Source organism: Dunckerocampus dactyliophorus, chromosome 3 (assembly GCF_027744805.1).
Source record: "Dunckerocampus dactyliophorus isolate RoL2022-P2 chromosome 3, RoL_Ddac_1.1, whole genome shotgun sequence".
NCBI lineage: Eukaryota > Metazoa > Chordata > Actinopteri > Syngnathiformes > Syngnathidae > Dunckerocampus > Dunckerocampus dactyliophorus.
Window position 1 is genome coordinate 9790731 of NC_072821.1, and position 14134 is coordinate 9804864.

A 14134-nucleotide genomic window follows, 5' to 3' on the forward strand; every position below is an offset into this window, starting at 1 on the left:
AACCGAAAGGACAAGATCACGGGTACAAACGGCCGAAATGGGTTTTCTCCGTAGGGTGGCTGGGCTCTCCCTCAGAGATAAGGTGAGAAGCACTGTCATCCGGGAGAGACTCGGAGTAGAACCGCTACTCCTCTGCATTGAGAGGAGCCAGATGAGGTGGCTTGGGCATCTGGTCAGGATGCCTCCCGGATGCCTCCCTGGGGAGGTGTTCAGGGCAAGTCCGACTGGTAGAAGGCCTCGGGGAAGACCCAGGACACGTTGGAGAGACTATGTTTCCCAACTGGCCTGGGAACGCCTTGGGATCCGCCGGGAGGAGCTGGACGTAGTGGCTGGGGAGAGGAAAATCTGGGCCTCCCTGCTTCGGCTGTTGCCCCCGCGACCCGATCTCGGATAAGCGGTAGAAGATGGATGGATGTATGGAATTGTAGCAGATTTTGTTGCGAGTTTATTTTTGGTTTGTTTTGGGCTGTTGGCACACATTAGACACACATGATGAAGGAAGCATGTTGCTTTACTGTTAGTGTTGTTTTTAGAACTAGAATCCACAGAAGTACAGTCCACAGATGATTGAAACGTCTTCTTCTTGTTGATTTGTTTTATAGAGTTAGCGACAGTTTGAAAAGTAAGCTACGAACGTGTGTAGACTTTAAGTAGACTAAAAGTACAGTGGACCGTAGTTACTAGGGAACTGGCCGAGCAAGCTTTGCATATTGTGCATATATTATAATAGCTTCTCTGCTGGATGCAACCAAGTAGTGCACTTAATTTTGTTTCAGTTGTGACGCATGAGGCGTGATCAGTCCGTGATCAATTTAATAAAATCACAAGTCATAGTGCTCATGTTTTAAGATGATTAAAATTGTGCCTCATCTCCATGTTTGAGAGACATACATTACAACTGAATAAAAGCTTGCAGTATATATGCTATGAAGCAACACCATAAAGCATGTTGTTATCTGGCACAAGACTATGAGCGTCTCTCACTGGCGCTGTCATGCTTAAAGGTTTCGACCTGTGTCTAAAAATACATCCGGCAGTCATGTTCTGTTATTCAACTGTAATCCATGTATGCAGTATGTTACATACTATAGTGTTGTGACAGGGTTCGCAGATGTGTGTGAAGTGCAAAAAGGACAGAAGACACATTTATGAAAATTATAAATAACATTCATATTTGCATATATCATTTAAAAAAAAAAAAAACTTTCCCTCTGTATCTTTAATACACAGCTAAATTTTGGAGCTGAACTATAAAATAATATAAAGACTAAAAATCCAAAATCAAAACCTGATTTTTTTGTATGTTTTTCTTCCAGCTGAATCTTGCGGTGGCGTAATCCAAGGCCTGAATGGGACGATAGAATCGCCCGGTTTCCCCCACGGCTATCCCAACTACGCCAACTGTACGTGGCTGATAATAACAGGGGAGCGAAACAGGATCCAGCTCACCTTCGTCACGCTGGCACTAGAGGAAGACTTTGATATCGTGTCTGTATATGATGGACAACCATTGCCTGGGAACCTAAAAATGAGGTTAGAGATTTTGATGTTTTTTTTTTTTTTTGTCTGATCTTCTTCCCTGTTGATGCTGTCAGTCTAACCTGATAGGTGTCATCTCCCACACTGACACACATTCTGTGTTGCACACAATCTCCTTCTGAACAAAGCTGGAATTTGTACATACTTACATACTTCATACTTACAGGATACTTAGTTGGGAAGTTACACCCAGTTTATGATCCGGTTAAATATGAATGCATGTTTGACAGCAAAAATATACTATAGGACACATTATGCTAATTATTTTCATGGTCAAAAACACCATGCTTTTTCATGGTTAAAAACCACTGATGCTAGAGCTAATCAGAGGCTTTTGACTGGTCTTCCAAGACCAGCAGCCCTAAATTGGTCTCATTTTGCAACCCGCATTAAGTCATGACACACTTTTATAGACGTCAAACTAAGCAAATATACTTTTATTGAACAATCAAAAACAAATGCCTTTAAAAACACAATTCACTCTACAATGGAACCTTGGTTAACGTCATTAATCCAGTTCAGAAGGTCCCACTCTAACCGAAACATACTCTGACTCAGGGGTCACCAACGTTTTTTCTTGCGAGAGCTACTTTTAGAAAATGAAAATGGCCAAGAGCTACTCATTTTTTGTAACATTTACTTTCAGAGCTTATTTTAAACCCAAACAAAGCGAATATGCTTGTTTTACCAGAACATGAACAAAATGCTGGTGTCCACAACTCATATTTTATGTTTCAGAATACTTTTCTTTCTAGTGTTATCACATTATTAACTGAAAACCTGAATGAAAAGCAGGCTTGCGGGCACCTCATGTGGTCGTGGGGGGCTACCTGGTGCCCGCGGGCACCATGTTGGTGACCCCTGCTCTAACCGAATACATTTTCCCCATTAGAAATAATGTAAATCCAGTTAATTTGTTTCTGAAACCCCAAAAATGTGAACACAAGACATGTTTTTATAATCTTACAATTATAATATATAATTTTAAATGCAGAAAACAGCTCTAAAGGCAAATAAATACATATAAATTATGACTGAAAGGGATAAATGAACATTTAAGGTTACTTTTACCATCATTGAACACGTGATTGGTGCCAAAGACGGACCCCACCTTCTTGTTTTTACCATGAGTTGTTTTTTTGAGTTCACTAATGTTTCTCACCTGAAGTCTTTGCTTTTCTTTTGATCATGGCTGCAAAATAACCCAAAATGGAGCCAAAGAAAGTTGCAAGTGCCAGCATTTTGATAAAGAAGGTGAGAAACACTGCTGAATTCAATAATAAATAAACAAAAACTCATGACAAAACGTGAAGTTGTTGCCCGTGTTCATCTTGCTGCCACATTGTGTCTTTTCAACAATCTTGTCTTCAATGAAGGTAAAGGTAACCTTAAATGTTCATGTTGCCTTTTGATTTGTCATTTATATGCATTTGGAATTGTTTTATACATGTAAAACTATGATTGTACAACGATAAAAACGGGTTTTGTGTTTGAGACTTGTTGCGTACTGTAACTGTGTTAGTTAACAAAGAGCTACAGCGTCAGCTGCTGATGACATCATAGACGGGTGATAAAGCTGACTTCTGGTTCATGTCCCTATGTACTAGTAAACTAATAGGCTGCTAACGAGGACCTTTTGTGATAAAAATGCACTAAAAACCCAGTTGGACTCACACAGTGTATTAATAACATGCCAACATGTGCACCATATTGTATGCTAACTGGAAAATGTACGCAAACTGAGGCAACATTTTGGCGTACATTTTCTATGTTAAATGAAAAAGACGCTAACCCGTGGTGGACGCTGACCGAGGTTCCACTGTATGAAGAAACTTAAGATGAGGAACAAGATCATTTCATGTATGAAAATGAATCAAATCTAAAATAGCAGTTCATTAATATTTGCATATGGCAGTGCTTCTCAAATAGTGCGGTGGGTCCCCCGGGGTGTCGTGGTGAACTGTCAGGTGGGGGGGGCGTGAGAGGCAGAGAGGACTTTCAGTATTAGTGCAGACCTGCCACAATGGCAACCTGCCACTGTGTTGCATTTCTCTAGTTTCACTTTCGAGTTCACTTTGTACAATGCAGATAAATAAATAGATATGATCAGTTTGTTAATAATATTTCAAATCGCGGGGCGCGAAAACATTTCTGTCCCCCAGTGGGGGCATGACCGAAAATAATTGAGAACCACTGGTATATGGCAAGGAATAAAATGCCACTGAAACAAATTTCAAGGTTTTTTACTTCACAATATAAAAAAAGCAAACTGTATATTAAATAATGTTATCTAATTTTGACTAGCAAGCCGTTGATCTGAGGTTGCCATGGTAATGACAGATACACTATTTTGCTAATTGTGTACTCTCAAATAGATTAATAAAATTCCTACACTTCGTAGCCTTAGATGTGACCACTTCTCTTCCATATGGGATAAACAAACTACAAAAATGCCAATGTTTTCATCATTAACACGTTGGGGCCAGAATGCCCAACAAGTTATAAGGCATTGCTGAACTGGAAGCATCAGTATTTGGTGATTTGTTGCAGTGCAGGAAGGGTCGTTAGAGCAGCGTCCACAGAGTTGGCTCGCTGTGGGGAGCTTATTCATCACAGAGTTTGTGTGTAGGAGGGACGAGCTGGGAAAGCACACAGTGTTTGAGCTTAGTGGTGCAGTTTTTTTGGAAAACAGTGGTGTTATTTTTTTTTTTTGTTAAAGTGTTATATCCAGCAGCTTTATTATGTGGCTGTGTGAGAAGAATACCTATCTATTGGTTTGCCAGAGAGGAATAAAAAGACTGCTGACTTAACTGAGCCACAAAGTGAAAATTCAGATCCCGTTCTGAATGTACGGTATCGAGATAAGAGGGGGAAAAAATGAAGGTTGCTGTTGTTGTATGCTTCATTGCGGTTACACGTCATTCATCAGTATCTTCTGCCAATAGTATGTCGACCGCTTAATCAGGCTACAAGCCATATGTCGACCCTGCACACCTCACTGGGAAGACTGCTGTAAGTGAAGAAAAAAACAATAGACTAGATTTATACACGCAAACCATAAGGTGCTGCCAAGCAAGTCGGAGCTTTTCTTCCCGGCATTCCCACACACACCAGTGACCTGGGGAGATGCAATCTACGATGGTTGTTATTTCACTGATATTGAAAATATGATTATGCTGAGATCTTGGACCAGTCATTGCTGTGTGTGCCGGCCTCACGCAAGGTGAGCTGACAGCTGTGCCGACAGTGTCCAGTGAGTGAAGTACGGCCGTGTGGCGACAACACTACATTTAAGTCTACCAGCAGCTCACCTGCGCTTGCCCCCTTGGAGCAATTTTCACATCCATTCCTGCAGATGCTCTTTTTTTTTGACACCACTTTGTTCTCTTCTCATTGAAAGCAGGCGTTCCATTGTGATGAACTCTGGTTATTTTACACTTTCAGGTGTTACTTATGTCACTTTTTTCAAAATAGAAGCCTCAGTCATTTCAAAGCTTACATTTAAAACACAGCAGCAATTAAGTCCATGTCCATGTCTACATACAGTAGACTTACAGTTTAAGATTTATTTACTGTATATTTTCCTTGTTTTGGTCTTTTTCCAGCCTCAGGCTTAGGCATTTTTAATTTCAGGCCTGTGGGCGTTAGATATTGGGACAGCTTTTGATAATGTGGATGGATGACTTGTACAGTGGGACCTCTAGAAATGAATGCCCACACATTCACCCAGACCCCCTTGTTGCCCACAATGTCACTCTAGAAAATATGATGTCCGAGTTGATGCAAAGAGTTACAAGGATCCTTTAGAATGGTGCAAATGATTCTGATATTTTCCATGATAGTTATTGTTATTTTTCCAGAAATTACATTTGTTCTGAGTTACAGAGCCTCTGCTATAGAGCCATTTTTACTCCAGCATACTTTTGCGAGCCTGCACAGGCGCCTTCATGTGGACAGAGATGACACACCAGCCAATGCTGTATGTGTCAACATAGCCGGTGTATGTGGTGAAGACACGTTCTATCTAGGGTGACAGCTGCAACCCTTTACCACTTTGCTGACTGTGTCATTGGTGTTAATAGCCTTGGAGTTTGTTTTTTTTGACAACCAAAAAGTCATCCGCACACACCAAGTCCAAAAGTCGTACAAGCACTCAGATGTAAAATACCAGCATGGTGATTGCATTATTGGCTGTTTCTAGAACCTCGGGACTTCAGCTCCTCTCTTCGAGCGAATCCACTCCAAGTGTCGTTTAGCTCAAGTGACTAAACTGGAAGTTGTGAGGTATCAGGCTCATTCCGATCAACTCCAGCATGCGTCCAAACGAGCCTCTTTCCTCCACTTCTCCGTGGTGCTAGATGCACACACATCCCAGTTTTTCCAGCTTCAGCCAGATGTCAGGAGCTATTCAAGTTCATCCCTTGGATGCCTATTAAGTTGTAATGTGTAATTAGATGACTCTGTTCATACATACTATGCAATTTACAATTTATACCCAATAATCCAAGTTCACAATGCAACATCCTATTTTATATTGCATCATTACCTCTACCAAGGAGGTTGCAGTATGTCTGTGTCGGCGTGTGCTTTTATGGTCTGCATATGGATGGATAGGCCTATTGGGTTTGTACAGTATATTATATTTTATGAAATGATTATTCCATACAAATACATATTAGTGACATATTCCACTTTTGCAAGGCTGGCTAAAATCACCCCTTTTATTGGTTCTTTTCAGTCATCGTCCAGAAGTGTTTTAAACACATATTTAATAATATAACCCAATAAATATATAGCTGGAGAAAGGCAGCAACAAAGACGGCCAGTGACTCCTTGTCTCAGACTGTTGTATTTCACATTATGTGGGAATTGTATTGTATGTACTTTATTTATCCCACAGCGGGGAAATTTACTGAATTTTGACATTCATGTTTTTTTTTCAAATCCGCCTTGTTAAATGTAATCCAAAGTAATTAAAAAAAAAACTAAACATTCATTTTGTCAATTAATTGGCTGCTTTTTTACTTGTAATTTTACCTTTTTTAATTTTAATTATTTATTTTCAGTGTGGCCAGCTAACACTTGCTTGTTCAATTAAATTTGAGTGAAAAAGAAGGCTGCACATGACAGTCATAGTCAATGTCGGAGAAAGTCAGTTAAATGTATCCAATTTGAAAAAGTTCCCTTCTGTGTGTAAACCTTTCATGTCAAACCAAATTGCATCTGAATGTTTCTTTACCGACATAATGAACTTATTCAAATACCATTACTTCACATTAATTCCATGCATCTCAGTCAAATGTGATCTGAGCTCAGCCTGAATTCTCTTATTTCATTGGTTTGTGTGCGGAAGCATGTTGGACTTGAAGCCTGCCTCTTGTCAACATTGACATAAGCACATCATTTGTGCTGACATGGACGCAAATGAGAGTAGCTTGATTGCTTTGTCAAGGTTCTCAAAGAGCAGCACAGATATATCAGCCGACTGCAGACATGCAACTGCTCTCAGACCTACTGTTGGGAAATTCTGCTATAGCAAAGACAAGTGGACTTGACAGTACATCTGAGGCCACTCCGCTTTGGCCCCAGCTCTGTATCAGCAGCAGTAAATCCACTTCATCCCACTCATCTTGATGAATGACGTCAGCATTGTGAACATCTTTATTTCTTATTTGCTTTTTTGTCAACTGAAAAACCACTTCCATACAGCAAACACCCAGGAAGTTAACAAACACAAGACTCCTGCACAGGTCTATTTTTCACGATCCAGTGCATCCTCCCCACACCCATTAGTACAACAAACTGACCCAAAACCGCAAATAGATGCACCTGATTTAATAAAACCACGCACCCCCCCCGCTCACTTTCTGATTCTCCACCATTCACCTGCCACTTTCTCACCCAGACAGGCGTCTTCACAGACCTATGCATATTAAGAAGAAGCAACAACTGTGACCTGACCGAACATCCACTAACGCACGACAACTGCCGCAAACATCGACCCAATCTGTTACAATCCTTTCTTTTTTTCTTTATCTTGTTGTTTTCTTTGCAAGTAAAACAAATCATGATCCGCCTGCGGTCCAAAGCAAAACATTTTTGAGGGTCACCCGTGGAGTACCTCATACAACTCAATGCAGACGTCCAAGTTCAAATTCCTCTGAATGTTTTTTTTTGGTGCTGTATTGATGTGAAACTTTTGTGAACATGCCGTGTGTGGCTAGGCTGCAAAAAAGTGGAACATGCTGAGGAAGATGTTTAAAAAGTTACTTTTCAATTGCATTTCCACTCTGAAAGCTTGTCCCCGCTCACATCAAATGCAGTTGAGTGAAATCCAGCTGACCGTAGACAATTTTTACTGCCACCATCGCTCATACTTCTCCCACAGTGAATTATTGAAGGGGTGACTTCAAGTGGGGTATTTCTGTTTGTAAACTTTATGCTGACATAGTTTGCTTTGAAAATCAAGTTTATTGTAGAATAATTTGTGTATTGGCTGTGATAGTAACAATGCTTAGAATGTGACATTTGGGTTAAATTTGCAAGTGATGTGTTGTTTAACTTAAAGCAAATGATAATGGGAAATCACATTATACCGGCTGGTAAGGAGGACAGCGTTGGATCACCTTCTTTTGTGAACTCTATAATATTGGTGGACAAGCCTGGTCACTAGGAGAAGTAGTCAGCTTTTTTTTTGTTTTTGTACAATCAAATCTAAATTTACTGTTGTTAATTTGCCCTACCACAATGGCTTAAAAGTAAATGTTGCTTCTCGACTGTAGGGGAGGCCAAAAGCCATTGTTCCCTACTTTTACTTTAATCAGAAGCAAGTCACTTATTTATGGTTTTCGACTTTCTGTACATTTCGGAGGCATTTCTCTTGCATGTGCAGAGGAATTTTTTTAATGACCAGCTAACTTTCCTCAGGTGAAATGTGAGTGAATATGTTCTAATTAGAACGGAAAAGATTAGCTTGTTTTCACTTATTGAGCCACGGTTTATCGTGAAAAGTGAATATATTCACATGTCAATTCCCAATGTAGAAATGATGGCAATGAGGATGATATTATATTTCCAATGGTGTGTGTGTGTGTGTGTGTGTGTGTGTGCGTGTGTGTGTGTGCGTGCGTGTGTGTGTGCACCTGTATCCATGTGCGATGAAGCACCGCGTTCGATGACACAGTTAATTATGGAGAGCAGCGATTTATGGTAATAAGTAACGCTGTATTTAATCCAAGTGATTTAGAAGCTTCTATGGCCATTACAAGCTACCAATGGATACACCTTTATATATGCAGTAAAAATGGCATCTGTCTTTATATTGCAGTTTTTCCAAGATACACTATACACTAATGATGTGTGTAACTTTACCATGTAGTGAACAAGGAAGGATAATCATTTTGAGTATATGATAATATAAATATTTTATTTCATACCGGTAACTACAGTACCCAGGCTGGATTAGTTTATTAGAATGAACTGTGAAAAGGACACTACCTGCACTGAAATAATGTTGACGTCATGAGGACCTGTTTTTGCTTCTGACAGCTTATTTGGAGCAACATTCATCTGCCTTCTATTTCTTTAGAGTATTGTATTACTGCATTATCACCATTGACTTTCTATTGATTACAATAATTAGGTTAGATTAAATCATCTACTAAAACTACGAGTGTTGATGTAACCCGTCTGCTTCACGCTGCCCACGCCGGGGTCGAACACAGGACCTTCGGAATGGGAGACGACAGCGCTTATTTGCATTAATCTGCCAATTGTAGAAACATACTGAGTTTTTTTATGTGTTTGTGTTGAATGTGTCCCCCAAGCGTGATAGCGGAAGTGACACGGACTGCCTCTCGGTCACCTCGTCACAACCCAGCAGTACAGTGCAACCTCTGAGGTCAAGAACAATCCATTCCGCTTCCAATTTGTGTGAATATCAAACCTTTTTCTATGAGAAATAATGGAAATGTAATTATAGCATTACAGTGACAAATGGTTGCCATTGTAAAACCTTTAATAGCTTTACAGGCTATGTTTCAAGTACAACATTTTTAACAATTAGCTAACCACCATACCATTAATATGTTAAAACAATTAAACACCCACTTAACTTTAATTATGAAGAAGGAGACTGTAATAAAAGTCATAGATGTGCATCGCATCTCACTTTTAAGTGTAAAATTGTGGTGACTACTGTAAAACGTAAAAGCAATGATGCCTGGAATAAGTGACACAAAAAAGCCAATTTTTTTCTCAAACGCTTCAATCCAAATTGTATGATCTGTGCCCTGCTGAGGTTACACTGTACTGTCAGTTTCTTCATTTGCATGGCGAATAAGACTGAACTCGGCTCTAATTCCAATGGAAGCCTTTGTGGAGGCTCGGAAGCTACAGGACACATATTTAGCCTCTGTGTCTACTGGAGCTTGTGGGAATAATTATCATTAAGCTGCACAAAACCCACTAAAGCATTTCTAATTTCATGGTATTGTACATTAAACTTTAGCCTCGTCACTCACATTGAGACTTGCTCATTAGAATTTTTCCTTTGGATTTTGGCTCCTGTTAAGCATTGTCTTTGCTGGAGGGAGTAGAATAAAGACAGTGAGGAAATAATGGCTAATATCTGTCTGAATGTCTGATTGCAATTCTAGATTAAGCTTTTTCAGAGATATTTCTAGTCAACTTCAGCATAGTCAAACTTTTACTGCCCCCTCCCTTTGAGTACAGTGTAAAACCCACACTTTTCTGTGAAAAATAGGCCAACACTAGATAACCAGGCAATGGAACTAATCCAAGACAACCGCTAGGGAAGCAAGGAGCGACATGAAGAGAGAGGGGAGGGATGAAGGTAGGATGCTTGGGTGAGGAGGGAGACACAGAAGCATGCAGACAAAGACACCCAGGGGCAACACAGGACTCACGCAGCACACACACACACACACACACACACACACACACACACACATGCACACCCAAGGAGGATCCGAAAGCTAGTCGAACTAAGTTCCTGTGCGCTTGGTAGTTCAGTCCGTCTGCCTATGTCGTATTGTGTTCTTGATAATTCTCTAAGCTGCTTCCACTTGTCACGAGCTCATCACAAAGTTAAGTGCAGTTTCCACATGATGTTAAGAGTTGACCAGGATGACAAAAGTGTGCGTGGATGCTGCCAGATGGGTATTAGATACATGCTTGAATTCATCAACTAACCATGTTTCAACGTGGGCTTCAAAATCTAAATCGCTGATTCCAAATCTTGAATCATGTCTGGAAACATACATTTAGGTCAGGTTCAGGTCTGGAGACATACTTGGCCTCTCCATCACCTTCATCTTCAGCTTCCTCAGCAAGGCCCTTGTCATCTTGGAGGTGTGTTTGGGCTCTTTATCATGTTGGAAAACCGCTGTGCGGGACAGTTTCCCATGGGAGGGGATCATGCTCTGCTTCCCACTGTCACAGCACACGTCGGACTTGATGTTTTCCTTCATGTTTCCGGTGCGGGCAGCACTCGTGCAGCCCCAGACCATTACACTACCACTGCCATGCTTGACTGAAAAGACACGATTCTGTTGGTACTCACTTGTGTTGCCAGCTATTTACACCACAATGGATGTGTTTTGACTCATTTTCAGCAGAAGGTAAATCTATACTACTATATACAAGCTGTACATTGTATCGATATACTGTACAGTAATACAAATGGTTGCTAAAATCTATGTCCAGGCCCAGTGATAAATTGGTGATTGCAGAATTTGCTAAATAAGTGGTAAATTTTCTTCACCGTAGTTGTTAATGATCCAAGTAGAGCATTTAACTCTTAAATGTGAAGAGTTGTAATGACTTCAAGTGGAATAGAGGGTCATCGGAGCAGGCTTGGAACCGATTCAGCAGCAGTCGAATGTAGGGCTGATGAGAATATTTATGTCAGCAGGCCTCCTACCGCACCAGACACCTGTTAATGCTGAGAGACAGGAGAGAGGTGACAGGAGGTAGAGATGAATGCAGAAGTCAGAGAAGGGTAAAAAAAGACCTGAGACACCATTTGACAAATCGTTTGTAGAAAACTATGCTATGCTGCAGAGATTTGCTTTAAGTGGTCTCAAGGTTGTCTTGTTGACGTATGAAAGCCCCATTTTGATTGCATAAGTTGCTTATTCCACATGCACACACAGATGTACACACAAACATGTCTATAAATGTGCTCCTAACTTGACAGCCAGTTTACACGGATTAGAAAGTCAAATTCACTGAGAAATCTAATTAAATTGAGTTACCGGTACTCTAAGGTTTCTTCCCTAGTAAAACATTTCAATTACTAGTTTGGCATTTGGAAGGCCAGCAAATCTGTAGACACACTGCAGTATAATAAGTGTATCACAAAAATCAAAACCAAACATAGCCGGCTAACCTACACTATTGTGTCAGAGTTTGCTTTCCAGTTTTGTTGGTTGGACTTCAAATTTGATGAGATTTAAGGCAAACTAAGTTTCAAATTATTGATTTAAAGTTACAGTCCTGCAGGACTAGTTTTGCATCAGGTCCAGTTTATCTACAGTCTAAAGAACTAACACGATATGTTTGCATCCATTTTTCTTCTATTCTACTCATCCTGTTCAAGTTTAGAAGGAAGCCGTTCCAAGCTGACTGATTCATACAGACAGGTGGATCATTCACACCTTTTAGAGTCAAGCACAAGGAGAATATGCAAACTCAAGGGTTCCTACGCAAGTATGCTATGGAAAAGTATACAATCTGATGAATTTCCAGGTCTGGAAAAGTATGGAAAATGGAAAATCAAGTACGGAAAAACATTAATATTTCCAAGACTTCTAAGGCACTTGCCATGGCAACTAAGATGTTTGTGTGAGAGCACACAGTGGGCGATGTATCCCAGAAAACATTTGGGAAGATTGACAAGTTGAACAGCCAACCTTCTGGTCTTATCCTCCTCCAACCATTTGTATGAACTGCATCACCGAGCTATAATCCCCTGGAAATTATATGATGACATAATCGCATACATATTCAGAGTAATGAAAATAAACTATTAATTCCATAATTGATTGGCTGCAACTAATAGTTATTTTCTTAGCCGACTAATTTGAAGCTTGTTGTTTCAATTAGTCGCTTAATCACTTAGGGCCTAGGTGAACCAAATCAATATGAAACAAACACAAACAGTAAGTGGTTTGGTCCGCAGCATATCAGAAAATAGTTAAAATTTTGATCATTGTTTTCCAAAGTGAAAGCAGATGTGTGTGAATATCTTGTTTCGCTTAAAACACAAAAATAATAGGTCTGCTTTCATGGATGACTAAGGACATGAAAAACTTTCACATTTGAGGCTGAAATCAGAGGATATTTACATTTTTAATTACCTGTAAACAACAATTAATCGAATACCAAAGTAGTTGCTGATCAATCGGTTCATTGATGAATTAATTCATCGATTAAAATGTTGCAGCGCCAATGATACACATCTATTTACCGAGTATGGAATTTGTCAAATCCCTAGGAAGCCTGGAACTCCACACAGAAAGGATTGAGCCAAGAGCAAATAGGAAAGGCAGAGTAAATAAATAGGCGATGACACTATAACACCCATTTTAAATTAAGCCGTGACAGGGGAGGAGTTTACAAGGCACAGCCACGTCCATTGTACCAACCTGAATTCAACCCTCTTATTTAATGCTATCCTGTGGGCATAGCAATTGATTTATACTTTGCATTTCAAAACCTTATACATCATACAACGTAATGCGCGCAGGCATTTAGACACCACGCCCCTGGCACTCTCCTTCTCCTTGCTGCGAGACTTACTGACTAACCGGTTGACTGAATGGCTGCCTGTCATTTTTAGAACATCTGAGCTAAGATTTATCCTCTGGTTTTTGCTCCCTTTGGGTTTTTTGTGAATATGAAATCAACACACCCCAGAAACACAGAAAGAAAAAAAAATATATGTGTTTGTTTCAGATAAATCAAGGTAGAAAGGCTGACTGGTAAAATAAATAAAATAAAAAAAAATATAATAAAAAAAAACAGTTTGAAAAGCCTCCTCTTTACTTTTACAGATACATCAAAGTAGTGAGAGGAAACGCTTTCATTTCACAAGAAAACCAAGTCAGTTTCTCTTTTCTCACACTCTTTAATCTGTGCATCAGTTTTTCATAATTTACACTGAGAAAATTTGCAAAATGGAGGTTCAAAATATCTCCTTTTAAAAAAATGAAATGAAGAATATTTTCTTCTCTACAAAAACTTCCTTTTAGAGTTATTTTGATCTTGAGCCATTGCGCCATTAAATGATATTTTAAATACAGTACATGCACGGTATGTATTACATGGTTTATTTGATTCAGACATGCTTAACAAGTTACATCAAGGAGCATCATGTGGTTATATTTGCACAATTCAACATGTCTAAAAAGGAGTAGGAAGAAGTTGAGTTTTTTTAAATACTACCCTTTCTCCATGTCTATTATCAAATGATTAAACGTTTTAATTAGATTAATCACAGCTTTCAAATTAATTAATCACCATTTGCAACTATGTCTGAAGTATGCCCATTTCACCAAAGCTCCAAAATGAG

General features: G+C 39.6%; 1 protein-coding gene across 4 annotated transcripts in view; it reads left to right on the forward strand.

Annotated features, from left to right (window-relative positions):
* Window positions 1–14134, forward strand: part of LOC129178114 (CUB and sushi domain-containing protein 1-like) — a 493613-nt gene that overhangs the window by 125686 nt on the left and 353793 nt on the right. For all 4 annotated transcript variants that reach the window (XM_054769950.1, XM_054769952.1, XM_054769951.1 and 1 more), the window contains exon 2: window positions 1317–1533. In XM_054769950.1, coding sequence (XP_054625925.1) covers window positions 1317–1533 — 217 coding nt within the window. The remainder of the gene's footprint in view (window positions 1–1316; window positions 1534–14134) is intronic.